Source organism: Marmota flaviventris, unplaced genomic scaffold (genome assembly GCF_047511675.1).
Source record: "Marmota flaviventris isolate mMarFla1 unplaced genomic scaffold, mMarFla1.hap1 Scaffold_973, whole genome shotgun sequence".
Lineage (NCBI taxonomy): Eukaryota > Metazoa > Chordata > Mammalia > Rodentia > Sciuridae > Marmota > Marmota flaviventris.
The window spans coordinates 74,744-97,019 of NW_027288452.1; the positions used below are offsets into that span (position 1 = coordinate 74,744).

The 22,276-nt window shown below is 39.8% G+C and overlaps 1 protein-coding gene across 1 annotated transcript; it reads right to left on the reverse strand.

The window, feature by feature from the left end:
• Positions 1-12,385: 12,385 nt before the first annotated feature.
• On the reverse strand, positions 12,386-21,133 carry LOC114082338 (RWD domain-containing protein 1-like; the record flags this gene model as incomplete). The annotated part of the gene is made up of 3 exons (XM_071607298.1): positions 12,386-12,507; positions 14,081-14,143; positions 20,998-21,133. Coding segments are annotated over 3 exons (321 nt in total), but the record flags the coding sequence as incomplete, so codon positions are not given.
• Positions 21,134-22,276: the final 1,143 nt, after the last annotated feature.

Below are 22,276 nucleotides of genomic sequence, written 5' to 3' on the forward strand. Positions count from 1 at the left end.
CTTTTTTTCCTTATTATTCATTTTCTAATTTCTTTTTTTTTTTCTCTTTTCTTTTTTTTTAATTTTTTATTGTTGGTTGTTCAAAACATTACAAATTTCTTGACATATCATATTCCACACTTTGATTCATGTGGGTTATGAACTCCCACCTTCACCCCATACACAGATTGCAGAATCACATCAGTTACACATCCATTGATTTACATGTTGCCATACTAGTATCTGTTGTGCTCCGCTGCCTTTCCCATCCTCCACCATCCCCCCTCCCCACCTCTCCCCTCCCCTCCCCTCCTCTCTCTCTACCCCCTCCACTGTATAACCCTGAGGGTCTCATTCCATTTCCATGCAATTTCCCTTCTCTCTCCCTTTCCCTCCCACCTCTCATCCCTGTTAAATGTTAATCTTCTTCTCCTGCTCTTCGTCCCTACTCTGATCTTAGTTACTCTCCTTATATCAAAGAAGACATTTGGCATTTGTTTTTTAGTGATTGGCTAGCTTCACTTAGCATAATCTGCTCTAATGCCATCCATTTCCCTGCAAATTCTATGATTTTGTCATTTTTTAATGCAGAGTAATACTCCATTGTGTATAAATGCCACATTTTTTTTATCCATTCGTCTATTGAAGGGCATCTAGGTTGGTTCCACAGTCTTGCTATTGTGAATTGTGCTGCTATGAACATCGATGTAGCAGTGTCCCTGTAGCATGCTCTTTTTAGGTCTTTAGGGAATAGACCAAGAAGGGGAATAGCTGGGTCAAATGGTGGCTCCATTCCCAGCTTTCCAAGAAATCTCCATACTGCTTTCCAAATTGGCTGCACCAATTTGCAGTCCCACCAGCAATGTACAAGTGTACCCTTTTCCCCACATCCTCGCCAGCACTTGTTGTTTGACTTCATAATGGCTGCCAATCTTACTGGGGTGAGATGGTATCTTAGGGTGGTTTTGATTTGCATTTCTCTGACTGCTAGAGATGGTGAGCATTTTTTCATGTACTTGTCAATTGACTGTATGTCCTCCTCTGAGAAGTGTCTGTTCAGGTCCTTGGCCCATTTGTTGATTGGGTTGTTTGTTCTCTTATTGTCTACTTTTTTGAGTTCTTTGTATACTCTGGATATTAGGGCTCTATCTGAAGTGTGAGGAGTAAAGATTTGTTCCCAGGGTGTAGGCTCCCTATTTACCTCTCTTATTGTTTCTTTAGCTGAGAAAAAACTTTTTAGTTTGAGTAAGTCCCATTTGTTGATTCTAGTTATTAACTTTTGTGCTATGGGTGTCCTATTGAGGAATTTGGAGCCCGACCCCACCGAATGTAGATCGTAGCCAACTTTTTCTTCTATCAGACGGCGTGTCTCTGATTTGATATCAAGCTCCTTGATCCATTTTGAATTCACTTTTGTGCATGGCGAGAGAAAGGGATTCAGTTTCATTTTGTTGCATATGGATTTCCAGTTTTCCCAGCACCATTTGTTGAAGATGCTATCCTTCCTCCATTGCATGCTTTTAGCCCCTTTATCAAATATAAGATAGTTGTAGTTTTATGGATTGGTTTCTGTGTCCTCTATTCTGTACCATTGGTCCACCCACCTGTTTTGGTACCAGTACCATGCTGTTTTTGTTACTATTGCTCTGTAGTATAGTTTGAAGTCTGGTATCGCTATACCGCCTGATTCACACTTCCTGCTTAGCATTGTTTTTGCTATTCTGGGTCTTTTATTTTTCCATATGAATTTCATGATTGCTTTCTCTATTTCTACAAGAAATGCCGTTGGGATTTTGATTGGCATTAAATTAAACCTATAGAGAACTTTTGGTAATATCGCCATTTTGATGATGTTAGTTCTGCCTATGCATGAACAGGGTATATTTTTCCATCTTCTAAGATCTTCTTCTATTTCTCTCTTTAGGGTTCTGTAGTTTTCATTGTATAAGTCTTTCACCTCTTTTGTTAGGTTGATTCCCAAGTATTTTATTTTTATTTTTTTTGAAGATATTGTGAATGGAGTGGTTGTCCTCATTTCCATTTCAGAGGATTTGTCACTGATATACAGGAATGCCTTTGATTTATGCGTGTTGATTTTATATCCTGCCACTTTGCTGAATTCATTTATTAGCTCTAATAGTTTCTTTGTAGAGTCTTTTGGGTCTGCTAGGTATAGAATCATATCATCTGCAAATAGTGATAGTTTAAGTTCTTCTTTTCCTATTTTGATGCCTTTAATTTCTTTCGTCCGTCTAATTGCTCTGGCCAGTGTTTCGAGAACTATGTTGAACAGAAGTGGTGAGAGAGGGCATCCCTGTCTTGTTCCAGATTTTAGAGGGAATGCCTTCAATTTTGCTCCATTCAGAATGATGCTAGCCTGAGGCTTAGCATAGATTGCTTTTACAATATTGAGGTATGTTCCTGTTATCCCTAGTTTTTCTAGAGCTTTGAACATAAAGGGATGCTGTACTTTGTCGAATGCTTTTTCCGCATCTATCGAGATGATCATATGGTTCTTATTTTTAAGTCTATTGATGTGGTGAATAACATTTATTGATTTCCGTATATTGAACCAGCCTTGCATCCCAGGGATGAATCCCTTAAGCAGTATGTAGTGTCCCTCTTTATCTCTTTTGATTAACTTTGGCTTGAAATCTATTTTATTTGATATGAGTATGGACACTCCTGCTTGTTTCCAAAGTCCATATGAGTGATATGATTTTTCCCAACCTTTCACCTTCAGCCTATGTATGTCTTTTCCTATCAAATGCGTCTCCTGTAGGCAGCATATTGTTGGGTCTTGTTTTGTGATCCATTCTACTAGCCTGTGTCTCTTAATTGGTGAGTTTAAGCCATTAACATTTAGGGTTATTATTTAGATATGGGTTGTTCTTCCAGCCATATTTGTTTATTTCTGTTACTAAACATGGTTTGTTTTCCTCTTTGATTATTTTCCCCCCCTTTACTGTCCTACCTCCCACTGTTGGTTTTAATTGTTATTTTCCATTTCCTCTTCCTGTAATGTTTTGGCGAGGATGTTTTGAAGAGATGGTTTTCTAGCTGCAAATTCTTTAAACTTTTGTTTATCGTGGAAGGTTTTAATTTCATCTTCCATCCTGAAGCTTAATTTCGCTGGATACACAATTCTTGGTTGGAACCCATTTTCTTTCAGTGTTTGAAATATGTTATTCCAGGATCTTCTAGCTTTCAGAGTCTGTGTTGAAAGATCAGCTGTTATCCTGATTGGTTTACCCCTAAATGTAATCTGCTTCCTTTCTCTTGTAGCTTTTAAAATTCCCTCCTTATTGTGTATGTTGGGCATCTTCATTATAATGTGTCTAGGTGTGGATCTCTTATGATTTTGCACATTCGGCGTCCTGTAGGCTTCTAGGATTTGGGATTCTGTCTCATTCTTCAAGTCTGGGAAGTTTTCTCATATTATTTCATTGAAAAGACTGCTAATTCCTTTGGTTTGGAGCTCTGTACCTTCCTGTATCCCAATGACTCTTAAGTTTGGTCTCTTAATGTTATCCCATATTTCTTGGATGTTCTGCTCATGGCTTCTTAACAGTCTTGCTGAGCTGTCTATGTTCTTTTCCAGTTGAAATACTTTGTCTTCATTGTCTGATGTTCTATCTTCTAAGTGTTCTACTCTGCTGGTAGTATTCTCAATTGAGTTTTTAAGTTGGTTTATTGCTTCCTGCATTTCTAGGATTTGTGTTTGTTTGTTTTTTATAACCTCTATCTCCCTGTATAGTTGATCCTTTGCTTCCTGGATTTGTTTGCGTAATTCATTGTCGAAGTGATCTTTCATTGTCTGATTTTGCTGTCTAATGTCTTCCTTGATACTCCAGATCATCTGAAGCATGTATATCCTGAATTCTTTATCTGACATTCCATCTGCTGCAGCTGTTACCTCTTCTAAAGTTGCGTTGACCTGCATTGCTTGTGGTCCTTTCTTTCCTTGTCTTTTCATACTGCTTGCGTATCTTTCCTGCAGTCGCGGGCGGCGGCTCTGCTCTCTCCTTATTCCAATTGGGGTGTCGTGACTACCATGCTTGCAGGTCACTGGGCCTGTTCTGGGCGCTGGCAGCGGCTCTGTTCTGCCCCTACTCCAATTGGGGTGACGAGTGTACCACGCCGGCAGGCCACTGGGCCTGATCCGCCGGTCGGTTGCAGGTTTGCCTACCCTGCAGGCGCGGGCGGCGGCTCTACTCTGCCCCTACTCCAAATGGGGTGACGTGTCTGTCGTACCGGCAGGCCACTGGGCCTGTCCCGCTGGTCGGTCGCAGATCTGCCCACCTTTAGGGCACGGGTGGTGGCTCTGCTCTGCCCCTACTCCAATTGGGGTGTCGTGACTACCCCGCCTGCAGGTCGCTGGGCCTGTTCCTGGTACGGGCGGTGACTCTGCTCTGCCCCTACTACAATTAGGGTGGTGTGTGTACCACGCCGGCGGGCTCCTGGGCCTGATCCGCCGGTCTGTCGCAGGTCTGCCTACCTTGCAGGCGCGGGCGGTGGATCTGCCCTGCCCCTCCTACCACGACTGCAGACCGCTGGGCCTGATCTGCAGGTTGGTCACAGGTCTGCTCACCCTGCGGGCACGGGTGGCGGTTCCGCTCCACCCCCACTCCAATTCTGGTCATGTGACCACCACACCGGCAGGGCCTGATCCGGACGTGGGCGAAGGATCTGCTCTGCCCCTACTCCAGTTGGGGTGACGTGTGTACCACGCTGGCAGGCCACTGGGCCTGACCCGCCAGTCTGTCACAGGTCTGCTTACCTTGCAAGCGCGGGCGGCGGCTCTGCCCTGCCCCTCCTACCACACCCGTGTACCACTGGGTCGCGGGTCTTCCCACCTTGCGGGCGCCGGTGGCGGCTCCGCTCCACCCCCTCTCCAATTGGGGTCACGCAGTCACCACGCTGGCGAGCTGCTGGGCCTGCTCCAGGTGCTGGCGGCGGCCCGGCTCCTCCCCTCTGGCTCGACGACAAATCGAGGAGACTCGGGTGTCTGTGCCTCACCCCCCCACCAGGAGACCAACTGTTTCTGTCGCCGCTGGTATTGATGAAGTTCTCTCCTCCACCGCTTTCTGATGACATCAGATCTCTGCCATGTTGGTATCCTATGCGAATGGCAGCGTTTCGTTCCCCTTGCCGGGCAACCAAAGCAACGGGTGAGTCCTGACCGGCCCTCAGCAGGACCCGGACCAAGAAGCAGTTTCCGTGGGCTCCTAGCCCTGGGCCAGGGCAGTTCCGGGAGCCGGAACTCGGCCGCCCCGCGCTCGATGTATGCTCTGATAAGAGCAGGGTCCAAGAAGCAGCCTCCGCAGGCTCCCCAGCCCAGGGCCAGGGCGGTTCCGGGAGCCGGAACTCGGCCGCCCCGCGCTCGGTGCTCGCTCTGATAAGAGCAGGTTCTAAGAAGCACCCAGGCACTGAGCCCGAGCAATCTGTCTGCAAGCCGCAGGTGAATGGCAGCCTGAAATTACCTGTTCTATGGCTGAATGAGCTGAGGTCAGTCGAAAACAGGGATAGTGACGTCAGCTTTCCAACATGGTGGCCACTGGCCTCCTCTGTGGTCTGACCGGTGTGGAGAACAGAGATGGACCGCTTCCTTCCCCCGTCTCAAACCCAGAATTCAGCCCTGAGTACGGTGCTTTCACGGCTGGCAGAAACTGCAGCTCTGTATCCCTGCGTCGCTATCTCTTCGTTTCCCAGTGCACGCTGCAGACTCTAGCCGCGGGGCGATTTGCTGAATAAGCAGTGTTACCCTCCGTGCGACAAACCTCTCGCGTTTGAGTCCCCGTAGCCGAACCTCGTGCGATGGAAATCCTTCCTCCAGGTTCCAGAGCACCCCACTATTGCTGGAAATTCCTAACAAGATAGCCTTTAGCCATCCTGACTTGTCATACTCCCACACAGTGAAGCAGCACACGGGGGGCAATGCACTCCCCTCACCACCATCTTTCTTGCTTCATTTTCTAATTTCTAATTAGCATTTTTTTTATTATTAGCTGTTCAAAACATTACAAAGCTCTTGACATATCATATTTCGTACATTTGATTCAAGTGGATTATGAACTCTTATTTTTACCCCGTATACAGATTGCAGAATCACATCGGTTACACATCCACGTTTTTACATACTGCTGTACTAGTGTCTGTTTTATTCTGCTGCCCTTCCTATCCTCTACTCTCCCCCATCCCCTCCTCTCCCTTTACATCTTCTCTCTCTACCCCATCTACTGTAATTCATTGCTCTCTCTTGTTTTTTTCCCTTTCCCCTCACTTCCTCTTATATGTAATTTTGTGTAACAATGAGGGTCTCCTTCCATTTACATGCAATTTTCCTTATCTCTCCCTTTCCCTCCCACCTCTCATCCCTGTTTAATGGTAATCTTCTTCTCATGCTATTCCTCCCTGCTCTGTTCTTAGTTGCCCTCCTTATATCAATGAAGACATTTGGCATTTGTTTTTTAGGGATTGGCTAGCTTCACTTAGCATAATCTGCTCTAGTGCCATCCATTTCCCTGCAAATGCCATGATTTTGTCATTTTTTAGTGCTGAGTAATACTCCATTGTGTATAAATGCCACTTTTAAAAATCCATTCATCTATTGATGGGCATCTAGTTTGGTTCCACAGCCTAGCTATTGTGAATTGTGCTGCTATGAACATCGATGTAGCTGTATCCCTATTCTATGCTCTTTTAAGGTCTTTGGGGAATAGTCCGAGAAGGGGAATAGCTGGGTCAAATGATGGTTCCATTCCCAGCTTTCCGAGGAATCTCCATACAGCTTTCCAAATTGGCCGCAACAATGTGCATTCCCACCAGCAATGTACAAGTGTACCCTTTTCCCCACATCCTCGCCAGCACTTGTTGTTGTGTGACTTCATAATGGCTGCCATTCTTACTGGAGTGAGATGGTATCTTAGAGTGGTTTTAATTTGCATTTCTCTGACTGCTAGAGATAATGAGCATTTTTTCGTGTACTTGTTGATTGATTGTATGTCCTCCTCTGAGAAGTGTCTTTTCAGGTCCTTGGCCCATTGGTTGATGGGGTTATTTGTTTTCTTATTGTTTAATTTTTTGGGTTCTTTGTATACTCTGGATATTAGGGCTCTATCTGAAGTGTGAAGAGTAAAAATTTGTTTCCAGGATGTAGGATCCCTATTTACCTCTCTTATTGTTTCTCTTGCTGAGAGAAAAACTTTTTAGTTTGAGTAAGTCCCATTTGTTGATTCTTGTTATTAACTCTTGTGCTATGGGTGTCCTATTAAGGAATATGGAGCCAGACCCCACAATATGTAGATTAGAGCCAACATTTTCTTCATCAGATGCAGAGTCTCTGTTTTGATATCAAGCTCCTTGATCCATATTGAGTTAACTTTTGTGCATGGTGAGAGAAAGGGATTCAGATTCATTTTGTTGCATATGGATTTCCAGTTTTCCCAGCAACATTTGTTGAAGATGCTATCCTTTCTCCATTGCTTGCTTTTAGCACCTTTGTCAAATATAAGATAGTTGTAATTTTGTGGATTGGTCTCTGTGTCCTCTATTCTGTACCATTGGTCTACCCGCCTGTTTTGGTACCAGTACCATGCTGTTTTTGTTACTATTGCTCTGTAGTATAGTTTGAAGGCTGTTATCGCTATACCGCCTGATTCACACTTCCTGCTTAGAATTGCTTTTGCTATTCTGGGTCTTTTATTTTTCCAGTTGAATTTCATGATTGCTTTCTCTATTTCTACAAGAAATGCTTTTGGGATTTTGATTGGCATTGCATTAAACCTATAGAGAACTTTTGGTAATATCGCCATTTTGATGATGTTAGTTCTGCCTATCCATGAACAGCGTATATTTTTCTATCTTCTAAGATCTTCTATTTCTCTCTTTAGGGTTCTGTAGTTTTCATTGTATAAATCTTTCACCTCTTTTGTTAGGTTTATTCCCAAGTATTTTTTTTGAGGATATTGTGAATGGGGTGTTTGTCCACATTTTCTTTTCAGAAGATTTGTTGCTGATATACAGGAATGACTTTGATTTATGCATGTTGATTTTATATCCTGCCACTTTGCTGAATTCATTTATTAGCTCTAGCAGTTTCTTTGTAGACCCTTTTGGGTCTGCTAGGTATAGTATCATGTCAACTGCAAATAGTGATAATTTAAGTTCTTCTTTTCCTATCTTTATGCCTTTAATTTCTTTCGTCTGTCTAATTGCTCTGGTCAGTATTTCGAGAACTATGTTGAATAGAAGTGATGAGAGTGGGCATCCCTGTCTTGTTCCAGATTTTAGAGGGAATGCCTTCAATTTTTCTCCATTTAGAATGATGCTAGCCTGAGGCTTAGCATAGATAGCTTTTACAATGTTGAGGTAACCTGTTATCCCTAGTCCTGCTAGTGTTTTGAACATAAAGGGACGCTGTACTTTGTTGAATGCTTTTTCTGCGTCTATCAAGATGATCATATGGTTCTTATCTTTAAGTCTATTGATGTGGTGAATAACATTTATTGATTTCCGTAAATTGATCCAGCCTTGCATCCCAGGGATGAGTCCTACTTGATCATGGTGCACAATTTTTTTTGATATATTTTTGTATCCGAGTGGCCAGAATTTTATTGAGGATTTTTGCATCTAGGTTCATTAGAGATATTGGTCTGTAGTTTTCTTTCTTTGAAGTGTCTTTGTCTGGTTTCGGAATCAGGGTGATGTTGGCCTCATAGAATGAATTTGGAAGAGCTCCCTCTTTTTTTATTTCCTGAAACAACTTGAAAAGTATTGGTATTAATTCTTCTTTAAAGGTTTTGTAAAACTCCGCTCTATACCCATCCAGTCCTGTGCTTTCCTTGGTTGGTAGTCTTTTGATGGCTTCTTCTATTTCCTCCATTGATATTGGTCTGTTTAAATTGTGAGTATCCTCCTGACTCAATCTGGGCAAATCATATGACTTAAGAAATTTATTGATGTCTTCACTATCTTCTATTTTATTGGAATATAGGTATTCAAAATAATTTCTAATTATCTTCTGTATTTCTGTAGCATCTGTTGTGATATTGCCTTTTTCATCCCGTATGTTACTAATTTGAGTTCTCTCTCTTCTTCTCTTCATTAGCATGACTAAGGGTCTGTTGATCTTATTTATTTTTTAAAGAACCAACTTTTAGTTTTGTCAATTTTTTCAATAGTTACTTTTATTTCAATTTCATTGATTTCCACTCTGATTTTAATTATTTCTTGCCTTCTGCTATATTTGCTGTTGTTTTGCTCTTCCTTTTCTAGGGTTTTGAGATGAAGTATGAGCTTGTTTATTTGTTGGTTTTTTTCTTTTTTTGAGGAATGAATTCCAGGCAATGAATTTCGCTCTTAAAACTGCATTCATTGTGTCCTATAGATTCTGATATGTTGTGTCTGTATTTTCATTTATCTCTAAGAATTTTTTGATGTCCTCCTTTATGTCTTCTGTAACCCATTGATCATTCAGTAACATATTGTTCATTTTCCAAGTGATGTAGGATTTTTCCTTTTTTCTTTTATCATTGATTTCCAGTTTCATTCCATTATGATCAGATAAGATTCATGGTATTATCTCCACACCTTTACTATTTTATTATCACACACACTAAGGGTTGCCCTATGGCATAATATAAGTTCTATTTTTGAGAAGGATCCATGTGCTGCTGAGAAAAAAGTATATCCACTTGTTTATGGTTGATATATTGTATCTATGTTGGTTAAGTCTAGGTTATTGATTGTGTTGTTGAGTTATGTAATTTATTTATTCAACTTTTGTTTGCAGGATCTGTCTAATGGTGAGAGAGGTGTGTTGAAGTCACCCATATTTATTGTGTTGTGGTCTATTTGATTCTTGAACTTGAGGAGAGTTTGTTTTATGAATGTTGCAGCACCATTATTTGGTTCATAAACATTGATAATTGTTATGTCTTGTTGGTGAATGGTTCCTTTTAACAGTATATAATGTCCTTCCTTATCCCTTTTGATTAACTTAGTCTTGAAATTGATTTTATTTGATATGAGGTTGGCCACCCCTGATTGCTTCCAAGGACCGTGTGCATGGTATGATTTTTCGCAACCTTTCACCTTCAGCCTGTGTATGTCTTTTCCAATCAGATGTGTCTCCTGAAGGCAGCATATTGTTGGATCTGTTTTTTTAATTCAGATTACCAACCTATGTCGCTTTATTGGTGAGTTTAAGCCATTAACGTTTAGGGTTACTATTGATATATTGTTTGTACTTCCAATCATGTTTGATTATTTATCTTTTTTTTTTCAATTTGGTTTGTTTCTCCATGATTAGCTTCCCCTCCCACTCTTGATTTACTGAGGTACTTCCCACTGTTGGTTTTGGTTGTTGTTTTTCATTTCTTCCTCAGGTAGTGTTTTGCTCAAGATGCTTTGTAATGTTGGTTTTCTGGCTGCGAATTCTTTTAACTTTTGTTTATCGTGAAAGATTTTAATTTTGTTGTCGTACCTGAGGCTTAATTTTGCTAGATACAAAATTCTTGGTTGGCATCCATTGTCTTTCAGTGTTTGAAATACGTTGTTTGAGGATCTTCTCGCTTTCAGCGTCTGTGATGAAAAATCAGCCGTTAACCTTATTGGTTTACCCCTGAATGTAATCTGCCTCCTTTCTCTTGTAGCTTTTAATATTTTCTCTTTGTTCTGTTTATTGGATATCTTCATAACAATGTGTCTTGGCGTTGGTCTACTATGATTTTGTGTGCTCAGTGTCCTGTATACTTCTACAATTTGTACATCCGTTTCCTTTTTTATAACTGTGAAGGGCAGCCATTCGTTCATTTGCTGGGTGTCTGATGCGAAGAGTGGGTCTGGTCTGGCTCTCCCAGGTCCCATCTCAATTCTGCGCCCGCTGCCTAAGAAGGCTCTGTTGGTATCACCCCAAAAGGTTCACGGAGGAACCGAAGAGTTGTTTCTTTATTCTGCGGGAGCGTCTGTGGCACTGAGTCTCAGCGGTTTGGCGGTGAGACGCAGTCAATCAGCCAGAAACTGCGTTTGGGAGCCTGAATACACCCCCTCAGGGCTTGGTGTGGGTTCTGAGGGGTGCAAACTGCTCGCCCCAGGTCCACTTCAGCCGAGCATTGCCAAGTGATCCTGAGCAAACAGCATTCAGTCGGTTTAAGACTCCCTTTGCCCGCGCAGCTGAAGAGGTCACAGAATTGATCTCTCAGTGCCCGCCGCCATGTTGGATCCCTTATGCATCTTTTAAACAGCTTTCAGCAGGAGCTTTTAGATAAAAAAAAAAAAAAAACCTCACATAACAATTTGTGGATCTCTCCTGCTATTCTGTTCTATTGCTCTGGCATCAAGACTGACTACAAGTTTTCTTAAAAAAGTATTAAATTACCCAGTGATAATTTGGCTTTTAATAACAAAAGTCCAAAAGTCAATGTGGGATTGATATAGTTTTGTTTGCAGGTATGTGGCATGGGTCTTTTTTGACTAGACATCTCTTTACAACAGCACAAGTGATTTCCCACTGGATTTGGAACAATCCTCCATGGCTTCAAAGACTGGAAATTTCACATGAAGCCTGGCTCTCCCATATGGTACGCCCAAGTCAATCATTTCAAATTAATACAAAGACAGTTTTACACATGTATGGAGATTGATGTGTGTTCTTCTTGCACACAGTGTATAACTCTGATAATTCAGAAAACTTCAGACTGGCTAATTAGAAAGCAGATGGGAAACACTAAAACATACAGATGTCACAATTGCAAGACAGTAGTTCAATCAGGAGTGTGCATCAGAATCATCTGTAGAACTGGTATGCAATCACACTGTTTAAAAATGCAGACTGGGACTTACAAAAGTCTTACCTGAGAAGTGACCTAAGAATAAACATCTCTTAAAAATACCACAAATTCTGACTCCAATACTACTATTATATTGAAATCCATTTTTTCTGCCTATAATATGGGCTCTGGTTTTATTAAGACATAAATTTATTGTGTCAGAAGGATCTAGGATTAATGCTCTATTTGACACATCCTTCTAATACAAATGGCTACACTTAGAAACCAAAGAAACATCTATCACCATCAGAGAAATTCTAAGTTATTCTGATTCCTCATGTATGAACCCTCATATGCCAAAGCCTACCCTCAAGTCTTGGTGTTATAGGCAGGATCTCTCTTCAACACTAAATACCTTTAAATATGTTATCTTCTACTCATCAATTAGAAGACATGAACATTCTATATTTGAAACTTTAAGGTCAGTTTATTAAGTCAGTGATGAAAGTGATCAGAAGAATAGTCTCCTGAAAATTATTATTTTTTCTTGAAAAAAAAGAAAGCAAAATCAAAACCCTCTCAGCATAGCCACAGATGCTGTGGCAGTCAACTACTCTGCAGATGGGGACAGTCCATTAGTCAGCCGAGTCACTCCCTGGGTCAGCTGGATTGTAGTCTGGATCATCTTCATCATCCTCCAGCTCCAAGTCATCCATTTCCTGGAACAAAGACTCATCTACCTCCACGTTGTTTCCAGCTGCAAAAAGCAAAACAAAATTCCCTCTCAGCTTTATACTCAAAAATCAAACATAGAACTCACTGGAGTACCAGACAGAAGCTTCTCAGTGTATATAGGAGGTGTCACTTATGAAATCCCAAACTACTAGTGCAAATCACATCTTTCTTTGTCAGTAGAGATTCTCAACACTTTAACAGCAATTTCATTCCTCCAGGTCACAGTTCAAAAATATCTTGTTGTTATTGTTGTTGTTAAGGGATTATCATAGAATACATATTTATAATGTGGCATGTTATATACTGAAGATATGTTGCTCTGATTATAGTAAGTTAACAATCAATAAGACTTATACCAGAAATCTCTCATACTTGCTAATTAATTGACAGATGGAACTTGACCTTTTCTCTCCATCAGGACTCCTTGTATTCAGTAGACTTCTCTAGATTCCATGTGTCTGAGCCCTACAGTAAGCAATAGCCAGGTTCCCCATTAAACATCTCACTCTTCACTTTGTCTGAAGTAGATAAATAAAGGATAGCATAGCTCTATTGAATCCCCACCCAGTGGAAACTTCCTTCCTTCTCAGATTTACTTACTGACCTTCACTGTAATGAGAATGTAAAGAGAACAAGTGTTGTTTCATGCCTATGAGTAGATCAGAAAGAAAAATATGAAATGCTAAGCCCTAGTCAACGAATAACTGTCTCTGTAGGGTTTCACAGAGCAAATGAAATCTAAAATATCTTTGTGATATATTTGAATCCACCAAGAAGAAAAGGTCAGGTGAAAGTAATTGTTGGTAGAAATGTATACAAAAGCAAGAATAAGAGTAAGACCTTGAATATGTCGAACTGGAAGGCAAGATTTTTTAGGAAAAATACCAACAGATAAAACATAAGGGTCAGACTGAGGACAGTATAACTCAACCTTTTTTTCAAACTAATGGAAACCAAGAAAGAATTTCAAAAGAGAGGTTTATGATTAAATATAGGTTTTAGAAATGCCATCTCAAAGGCAGCAACCATAAAACAGATAAGGACATTAGAAGGAGGAACAGATTTGGGGATACAGTTTCAGAGGCTACTACAAAAGTCCAAGTGAAAATGATAAAACCTTCAAGTAAGAGAAGGAAAGTGATGAGAAGACATTTCAGAGGCAAAATCAATAGGCATGTTTTGGTAACTTACTGGATATGAAGAGGCAGCAAGAGAGGAAATACTAGGAGTTCTATATCTGAGGTTTTTCCAAGCTCCATGAGAGACTATGGAAAATCATTCCCATAGACTTGTGATACTAGATATTTTGGGGAAACAAGTCATCTGAGTCACCTGTTTTCTTGTCACCATAGATGTCTATCTGTTCCTATCTAGAGATTGTTTAAGTTATCATAAAATGTTCAAATAGTACATTGTTGTAGAATTAAACATTCAGTTCAAATATTTTAACTGATCAACTGTTAAGAGTTTTTGCTTCAAAATGAATTTTTTTATCAGTCTTGGGAGGAAAAATTTACATTGAATTATCACTCTGATCTTTGTGGTTTAAAATTAACACAAGATTATACACATGTGGAATTCTGATATTATCTCACCATCCTCCAAGAACTGGATATCAGATGTGTCAAGATTATGATCTGTTTCAAATAGCTGTTTCCCTAAAAGATATAAGTATGATTAACTCAAATGGCATAGTATTCATTCACCTTCCCTATGAACACTGAAAAAAAATATAAAAATTCAGGAAAACAAGTCTGAAAATCTATCTTCCTACAAATTTCAATAAATTTGTGAACTCAATTAGTAGCTAGGATGCATATGAAATATATTCACATTAAAAAGGAACAAGTGATAAACCTAGTCTATATAGAGTACTAGAAAAGTGAGATTGCTTCTATATAAATTGTAAATATTCCTGTATTTCAAAATCTATTAGTTGTAATATTAATACCAGAAATCAGACATAAAAATTCCTCATAACCAGGCACAGTGAAACATGCCTGCAATCCCAAATACTTGGGAGACTGAGGCAGAAGGATTGCAATCAAGCCAGGCCTTGTCATCTTAGTGAGACCCCATGTCAAATTAAAAAATGAAAAATGCTGGAGGGGCAGAGCCGCCCCGAACCCCCCGCGCCTGCCAGGTAGGGGAACTGTGACCACCGACAGAAAAGGCCCAGTGGCCCGCGGCGGGACAGAGCTTCCAATCACTCCTGCAAGGTAGGCGGGCCTGCGACCCACCGGCAGAAGAGGAGCAGCGGCCTGCTGAGAGGCTGAGCCGCCCCCTCCCCCTGCGCCGGCAAGGTAGAGGGAACTGTGACCACGCACAGAGCAGGCCCAGCGGCCTGCTGAGGGGCAGAGCCGCCCCCCATCCCCAGCGCCTGCCACGTAGGTGGAACGGTGACCACCTACAGAAAAGGCTCAGTGGCCCACGGCGGGACAGAGCTTCCAATCACTCCTGCAAGGTAGGCGGGCCTGCGACCCACCGGCAAAAGAGGAGCAGCGGCCTGCTGAGAGGCTGAGCCGCCCCCTCCCCCTGCGCCGGCAAAGTAGAGGGAACTGTGACCACGCACAGAGCAGGCCCAGCGGCCTGCTGAGGGGAAGAGCCGCCCCACACCCCCCGCGCCTGCCAGGTAGGGGAACTGTGACCACCGACAGAAAAGGCCCAGTGGCCCGCGGCGGGACAGAGCTTCCAATCACTCCTGCAAGGTAGGCAGGCCTGCGACCGACCGGCAGAGCAGGCCCAGCGGCCTGCCGGCGTGGTAGGCACATTGCCCCAATTGGAGGAGGGGCAGAGCCGCCGCCCGCGCCTGCGAGGGAGACTTTGCAACTATACAAGACCAATATAATTATATAGGGGGAAAATTCAATAGGACAACAGTTTCACCAAGTAGAAAGGAACGCGAACAGTATGAAGAGACAAGGAAAGAAAGGACCACAAGCATTGCAGGTCAACTCAACGTTAGAAGAGGTAATAGCTGCAGCAGATGGAATGTCAGATAAAGAATTCAGGATATACATGCTTCAGACGATCTGGAGTCTCAAGGAAGACATCAGACAGCAAAATCAGACAATGAAAGATCACTTCAACAATGAATTACATAAACAAATCCAAGAAGAAAAAGATCAACTATACAGGGAAATAGAGGTTATAAAAAACAAACAAACAGAAATTCTAGAAATGCAGGAAGCAATAAGCCAACTTAAAAACTCAATTGAGAATACTACCAGCAGAGTAGAACACTTAGAAGACAGAACAACAGACAATGAAGATAAAGTATTTCAACTGGAAAAGAACATAGACAGCTCAGCAAGACTGTTAAGAAACCATGAGCAGAACATCCAAGAAATATGGGATAACATCAAGAGACCAAATTTAAGAGTCATTGGGATACAGGAAGGGACAGAGTTTGAAACCAAAGGAATGAGCAATCTATTCAATGAAATAATACGAGAAAACTTCCCAGACTTGAAGAATGAGACAGAACCCCAAATCCTAGAAGCCTACAGGACGCCGAATGTGCAAAATCATAAGAGACCCACACCTAGAAACATTATAATGAAGATGCCCAACATATAGAATAAGGAGAGAATTTTAAAAGCTACAAGAGAAAGGAAGCAGATCACATTTAGGGGTAAGCCAATCAGGATAACAGCTGATCTTTCAACACAGACTCTGAAAGCTAGAAGATCCTGGAATAACATATTTCAAACACTGAAAGAAAATGGGTTCCAACCAAGAATTGTGTTTCCAGCGAAATTAAGCTTCAGGATGGAAGATGAAATTAAAACCTTCCACGATAAACAAAAGTTAAAAGAATTTGCAGCTAGAAAACCATCTTTTCAAAACATCCTTGGCAAAACATTACAGGAAGAGGAAATGGAAAATAACAATGAAAACCAACAGTGGGAGGTAGGACACTAAAGGGGGGAAAATAATCAAAGTGGAAAACAAACCATGTTTAGTAACATAAATAAACAAATATGGCTGGAAGAACAACCCATATCTCAATAATAACCCTAAATGTTAATGGCTTAAACTCACCAATTAAGAGACACAGGCTAGTAGAATGGATCACAAAACAAGACCCAACAATATGCTGCCTACAGGAGACGCATTTGATAGGAAAAGACATACATAGGCTGAAGGTGAAAGGTTGGGAAAAATCATATCACTCTTATGGACTTCGGAAACAAGCAGGAGTATCCATGCTCATATCAAATAAAATAGATTTCAAGCCAAAGTTAATCAAAAGGGATAAAGAGGGACACTACATACTGCTCAAGGGAACCATACACCAACAAGACATAACAATCATAAATATATATGCCCCAAACAATGGTGTAGCTATGTTCATCAAACAAACTCTTCTCAAGTTCAAGAGTATAATAGACCACCATACAATAATCATGGGAGACTTCAACACACCTCTATCACCACTGGACAGATCTTCCAAACAAAAGTTGAATAAGGAAACTATAGAACTCAATAACACAATTAATAACCTAGACTTAATTGACATATATAGAATATACCACCCAACATCAAGCAGTTACACTTTTTTCTCAGCAGCACATAGATCCTTCTCAAAAATAGATCATATATTATGTCACAGGGAAACTCTTAGACAATATAAAGGAGTAGAGATAATACCATGCATCCTATCTGATCATAATGGAATGGAACTGAAAATCAACGATAAAAGAGGGAAGGAAAAAGAATACATCACTTGGAGAATGAACAATAGGTTACTGAATGATCAATGGGTTATAGAAGACATCAAGGAGGAAATTAAAAAATTCTTAGAGATTAATGAAAACACAGACACAACATATCAGAATCTATGGGACACATTGAAAGCAGTTCTAAGAGGAAAATTCATTGCTTGGAGTTCATTCCTTAAAAAAAGAAAAAACCAACAAATAAATGATCTCATACTTCATCTCAAAATCCTAGAAAAAGAAGAGCAAAACAACAGCAAAAGAAGTAGAAGGCAAGAAATAATGAAAATCAGAGCTGAAATTAATGAAATCGAAACAAAAGAAACAATTGAAAAAATTGACAAAACTAAAAGTTGGTTCTTTGAAAAAATAAACAAAATCGACAGTCCCTTAGCCATGCTAGCGAAGAGAAGAAGAGAGAGAACTCAAATCACTAACATACGGGATGAAAGAGGCAATATCACAACAGACACTTCAGAAATACAGAAGATAATCAAAAATTATTTTGAATCCTTATACTCCAATAAATTAGAAGATAGTGAAGGCATAGATAAATTTCTTAAGTCATATGATCTGCCCAGATTGAGTCAGGAGGATATAGACAACCTAAACAGACCAATATCAATTGAGGAAATAGAAGAAACCATCAAAAGACTACCAACTAACAAAAGCCCAGGACCGGATGGGTATACAGCAGAGTTTTACAAAACCTTTAAAGAGGAACTAATACCAATACTTTTCAAGCTACTTCGGGAAATAGAAAAAGAGGGAGAACTTCCAAATTCATTCTACGAGGCCAACATCACCCTGATACCTAAACCAGACAAAGACACTTCAAAGAAAGAAAACTACAGACCAATATCTCTAATGAACCTAGATGCAAAAATCCTCAATAAAATTCTGGCCACTCGGATACAGAAACATATCAAAAAAATTGTGCACCATGATCAAGTAGGATTCATCCCTGGGATGCAAGGCTGGTTCAATATACGGAAATCAATAAATGTTATTCACCACATCAATAGACTTAAAAATAAGAACCATATGATCATCTCGATAGATGCGGAAAAAGCATTCGACAAAGTACAGCATCCCTTTATGTTCAAAACTCTAGAAAAACTAGGGATAACAGGAACATACCTCAATATTGTAAAAGCAATCTATGCTAAGCCTCAGGCTAGCATCATTCTGAATGGAGAAAAATTGAAGGCATTCCCTCTAAAATCGGGAACAAGACAGGGATGCCCTCTCTCACCACTTCTGTTCAACATAGTTCTCGAAACACTGGCCAGAGCAATTAGACAGAAGAAAGAAATTAAAGGCATCAAAATAGGAAAAGAAGAACTTAAATTATCACTATTTGCAAATCACATGATTCTATACCTAGCAGACCCAAAAGGGTCTACAAAGAAACTATTAGAGCTAATAAATGAATTCAGCAAAGTGGCAGGATATAAAATCAACACGCATAAATCAAAGGCATTCCTGTATATCAGCGACAAATCCTCTGAAATGGAAATGAGGACAACCACTCCATTCACAATATCTTCAAAAAAAATAAAATACTTGGGAATCAACCTAACAAAAAAGGTGAAATACTTATACAATGAAAACTACAGAACCCTAAAGAGAGAAATAGAAGAAGATCTTAGAAGATGGAAAAATATACCCTGTTCATGGATAGGCAGAACTAACATCATCAAAATGGCGATATTACCAAAAGTTCTCTATAGGTTTAATGCAATGCCAATCAAAATCCCAACGGCATTTCTTGTAGAAATAGAGAAAGCAATCATGAAATTCATATGGAAAAATAAAAGACCCAGAATAGCAAAAACAATGCTAAGCAGGAAGTGTGAATCAGGCGGTATAGCGATACCAGACTTCAAACTATACTACAGAGCAATAGTAACAAAAACAGCATGGTACTGGTACCAAAACAGGCGGGTGGACCAATGGTACAGAATAGAGGACACAGAAACCAATCCACAAAACTACAACTATCTTATATTTGATAAAGGGGCTAAAAGCATGCAATGGAGGAAGGATAGCATCTTCAACAAATGGTGCTGGGAAAACTGGAAATCCATATGCAACAAAATGAAACTGAATCCCTTTCTCTCGCCATGCACAAAAGTGAATTCAAAATGGATCAAGGAGCTTGATATCAAATCAGAGAAACGCCGTCTGATAGAAGAAAAAGTTGGCTACGATCTACATACTGTGGGGTCGGGCTCCAAATTCCTCAACAGGACACCCATAGCACAATTTTAATAACTAGAATCAACAAATGGGACTTACTCAAACTAAAAAGTTTTTTCTCAGCAAAAGATACAATAAGAGAGGTAAATAGAGAGCCTACATCCTGGGAACAAATCTTTACTCCTCACACTTCAGATAGAGCCCTAATATCCAGAGTATACAAAGAACTCAAAAAATTAGACAATAAGAGAACAAACAACCCAATCAACAAATGGGCCAAGGACCTGAACAGACACTTCTCAGAGGAGGACATACAATCAATCAACAAGTACATGAAAAAATGCTCACCATCTCTAGCAGTCAGAGAAATGCAAATCAAAACCACCCTAAGATACCATCTCACTCCAGTTAGATTGGCAGCCATTATGAAGTCAAACAACAACAAGTGCTGGCGAGGATGTGGGGAAAAGGGTACGCTTGTACATTGCTGGTGGGACTGCAAATTGGTGCAGCCAATTTGGAAAGCAGTATGGAGATTTCTTGGAAAGCTGGGAATGGAGCCACCATTTGACCCAGCTATTCCCCTTCTCGGTCTATTCCCTAAAGACCTAAAAAGAGCATGCTACAGGGACACTGCTACATCAATGTTCATAGCAGCACAATTCACAATAGCTAGACTGTGGAACCAACCTAGATGCCCTTCAATGGATGAATGGATAAAAAAAATGTGGCATTTATACACAATGGAGTATTACTCTGCATTAAAAAATGAGAAAATCATAGAATTTACAGGGAAATGGATGGCATTAGAGCAGATTATGCTAAGTGAAGCTAGCCAATCCCTAAAAAACAAATGCCAAATGTCTTCTTTGATATAAGGAGAGTAACTAAGAACAGAGTAGGGTCGAAGAGCATGAGAAGAAGATTAACATTAAACAGGGATGAGAGGTGGGAGGGAAAGGGAGAGAGAAGGGAAAATGCATGGAAATGGAAGGAGACCCTCAGAGTTATACAAAAGTACATACAAGAGGAAGTGAGGGGAAGGGGAAAAATAATACAAGGGGGACAAACGAATGTCAGTAGAGGGGGCAGAGAGAGAAGAGGGGAGGGGAGGGGAGGGGAGGGGGGATAGTAGAGGATAGGAAAGGCAGCAGAATACAACAGACACTAGTATGGCAATATGCAAATCAATGGATGTGTAACTGATGTGATTCTGCAATCTGTATATGGGGTAAAAATGGGAGCTCATAACCCACTTGAATCAAATTGTGAAATATGATATATCAAGAACTATGTAATGTTTTGAACAGCCAACAATAAAAAATTAAAAAAAAAAAAAGAAAGAAAAATGCTGGGGACATGACTCAGTGATAGAAGTTCACTGGAATAAATCCTTAGTACAGGAGAAAAATTAATTATAAATTATACTTTAAAAAAAACTTCATGTTGATATATTTTCTCTTTTTGTCCTAGATACCTATGAATATTATTGTCTTATAAAAATCTGTTCAAATGATCCTCTTGCTGCACAAGAAAGGATACCAAAATATTTGAGGGTAACAGAAAAAAAAGGTATGGTAGTATCATACCACTTAATTTATTTTTTCTGCTTGCTCTTCTTCTTTTATCTGTTTTTTTTTTTTTAATTTGCAGAAGTTCTACATCAAACTTGGCCTCCCAACTTAAGAAATTCTCTATTTTAACAGGAGTGCCATGGAATAATTGCTTAGAAAATAAAAATTAGTCCATCAAAAACTGAAAAATAAACATTCAAAAAATTCTCTCTCTCTAAAAAAAATAAAATTAAAATTAAAATTACGTAACTCACAACAATTTCACAAATAAAGCCTAACAATATCTTCTAGATAAATAAGTATAACAGCTTAAAAGAGAAACCACTTATAAGAAAAATTAATGTTTGAAATTTTGAAACCTTTAATCTGATTTCTGCCTGCCCTGGCTGCTTTCATTGGTTTTGGCAACTTGCTCTGGAAAAGCCCATTTTTATCTTATTATAAAAAACAAAATAATATACAATGTAGTTACTATATTTACCACTGATATTTACCATTAAGAAGAATTTTTTCGGTTTTATCCATTTATTTATTTTTTTAATATTTATTTTTTAGTTATAACTGGACACAACATCTTTATTTTATTTATTTGTTTTTTTATTAGTTGCTCAAGATAATACAATGATTTTGACATATCATCCATTTGATTCAAATAGGGTATGAATTCTCATTTTTCCACATGTACAGATTGGAGGATCACATTGGTTATACATCCATGTGTAGCCGAATGAAATTCAACCCCTATCTTTTACCCTGCACAAAACTCAATTCAAAGCGCACATCAAAAACCTAGGCATTAGACCAGATACACTGTGCCTATTAAAAAGGAGGCCCAACTTTCCATCATACTGGCTCAGAAACTGACTTTCTCAAGAAGAAGCACAAGAAATAAAATCAAGAATCAATAAATGGAGGCTAGGACTGTAGCTCAATGGCAAAGTGCTTATCTAGGCTATGAGAGACACTGGGTTCAATTCTCAGCACCACATACAAATAAATAAAATAAAGACATACTATCCACCTATAACTAAAATATTTTTTAAAAATCAATAAATTGGATGTTATCAAACTAAAAAGCTTCTTCACAGCAAGGAAACAATCAAGAATGTGAAGAGAGAGCCCACAGAATGGGAGAGAATTTTTGCCATGTATGCCTCAGACAGAGCAGTAATCTCAAGAATATAGAAAGAATTTTTTAAAAATTTACCACTAAAATAATAATAATAATAATGACCCAATTAATAAATGCACAAAAGTTAGTCTGTTGGTGATGCTTTCTATTGATTTTTTTTTA